This window comes from Egretta garzetta, unplaced genomic scaffold (genome assembly GCF_000687185.1).
Source record: "Egretta garzetta isolate BGI_Z169 unplaced genomic scaffold, ASM68718v1 scaffold384, whole genome shotgun sequence".
In the NCBI taxonomy this organism is placed as follows: Eukaryota; Metazoa; Chordata; class Aves; order Pelecaniformes; family Ardeidae; genus Egretta; species Egretta garzetta.
The window spans coordinates 70867-72640 of record NW_009259496.1 but is presented as its reverse complement, the minus strand read 5'-3'; the positions used below and the strand labels follow the sequence as shown (position 1 = coordinate 72640).

The window sequence follows — 1774 nt, the reverse complement described above, 5'->3', positions numbered from 1 at the left end:
AGCTCCAGCCCCCGACCGTCCCAGGCGTTTCTGAAGTGCGTGGGTTGCGGGGGGGGCCTCTCGAAAGGTGACACGCGGGAGGCCGCCGTGGCGCTGCTCTGCGTCAGATGCTCGGGGGAAAAAGCATCGGGGTACAAGCTGATGCTCTGGTCCCCTGTCGAGATAGGTGCCCTGCGGCGGGCTGCCTTCGCAGCCGGGTTTGCAGACCAAGTGAAAGTGCGTGCGGGCTTCTGGGAAGCATGGACTCTGGAGACATCTGAAGGAGCTGGGCTCAGCCTTTCAGCCTTCACAAGTCTGGGGAAAGCCCTAGGCAATATTTCTGAGGAAATTTTCCAAGATGTTGGTGTAGGACAGACCCTGTGAGAAGAGCCGATTCTGTGACGCTGCCTTCCGTGGCGTGAGTGTGGCTGGCAGGCTAGAGGGCAGGGCATGGCTTCATGGGAGAGCTACAAAATGCTTTTGCGGGTAAGACAGCGCGCCAGGATCCCACACCTTACTTTGTACTTGGCTTGGTGGAGGACATGGACTCGGCACAGCACTAACCAGCCGACGGCATCGTGTCTCCTGCCTCCGGTGTACTCTGTCCTGCAGCAATATTTTTCCTGCTTTTGTCTTTCTGCCACTTTATCACTTTTTATGCTAGCACTTGCCAGTTCCTCTGAGGCACCAGCCATCTTTTGTCCCAGCTAGTTTAAGTGACAAACACAGTGACATCCAGAGTGGTTTTCAGCCTGCACTTAGCTTTGAAGATTCTTCCATTTCAAGCCTGAGGAGAGTATATGTGAATGAAAAACACCACTGCTGCTGCTGTTTCCAGATATATTAGCTAGCTGAATAAAAGGTATGACCTCTCTCAACAAATCTTAATTTTTTTCTCTCTCCACTCTAGACCCCCCCCCCCCGCGAGCATTTTGTGTAGATTTTTCCAGAAGAGTCACTTCAAAACAGAGATTGGCAGTGCTTGCCTCTGCCCGTGCCCACACCTTTTTAAGGTTTAAGGTCTGATGTGCCCAGGTTAATTCCTTTTAGACGTGCTCAGCTTTTCCTGCCAGCTCCAGGTGAGGTTTGCCTTCACTGCCTGCTGCTGGGGGCGGGGGTCAGGGCCGAAAGAACTCAGCCATCGGCTGGCAAAGAGGGAAGAGGCCAACAGAAGAGACAAGAAAAGGTTAGTGTGGCTTTTGTGCACCATCTGAAAAGCAAGTCAATGCCATTGTGGGGGCATTGGAGGGTGCTCAAAGCAATCAGCCAGGGGCCATTGTGTTCCTTTAATCTACATGTGTATTTCCCAAGAACTCTATTAGTGAAGATGAATGAACTGTGCAATGTCCCTAATTTCTTCTAATTTGAAGCCAAGGTTTTATGGCACTAACAACCAGCACAAAACGTGCCTGTCCCTCCAGAAGCCCTGGGCAAATTTGGGAATCGCTTTTTGCTTCTTGTAGCAAGAAAAAGATAGCAAGGTGAGATGAAGGCACAGACCCCCTTCAGCCAGGCTCTGGGTCCTGGCACAGATGCTGCTCTTAGGGCACCTGTCAAAATGGTCAAATACAGGAACAAGACTCAATTTTTTTTTCTGTTAATCACAATGCAAACGTACAGCAAAAAAGCTTCCACCCACAAAGCAGGGTAAGCAGGGTACACATCCCACACAGTACACAAGAGACCTTCCTCCCGGGTAGAGAAGGATCCTCCTGCCTCAGCAGCGGGTCATTACAGTTGTATTTGCTGTATGGAACTGCGTTTGTCACTGTAGGATCTGTCTTGCAGGGGAGTG

At 51.1% G+C, this 1774-nt stretch overlaps 1 protein-coding gene across 1 annotated transcript in view; it reads right to left on the bottom strand.

The window, feature by feature from the left end:
- Nucleotides 1–674, bottom strand: part of RAX (retina and anterior neural fold homeobox) — a 3688-nt gene extending 3014 nt beyond the window's left edge. Inside the window, exon 1 of the mRNA XM_009637405.2 lies at nucleotides 498–674. Within this exon, the coding sequence (XP_009635700.2) occupies nucleotides 498–674 (177 nt within the window). The remainder of the gene's footprint in view (nucleotides 1–497) is intronic.
- Between the last annotated feature and the right edge of the window lie 1100 nt (nucleotides 675–1774).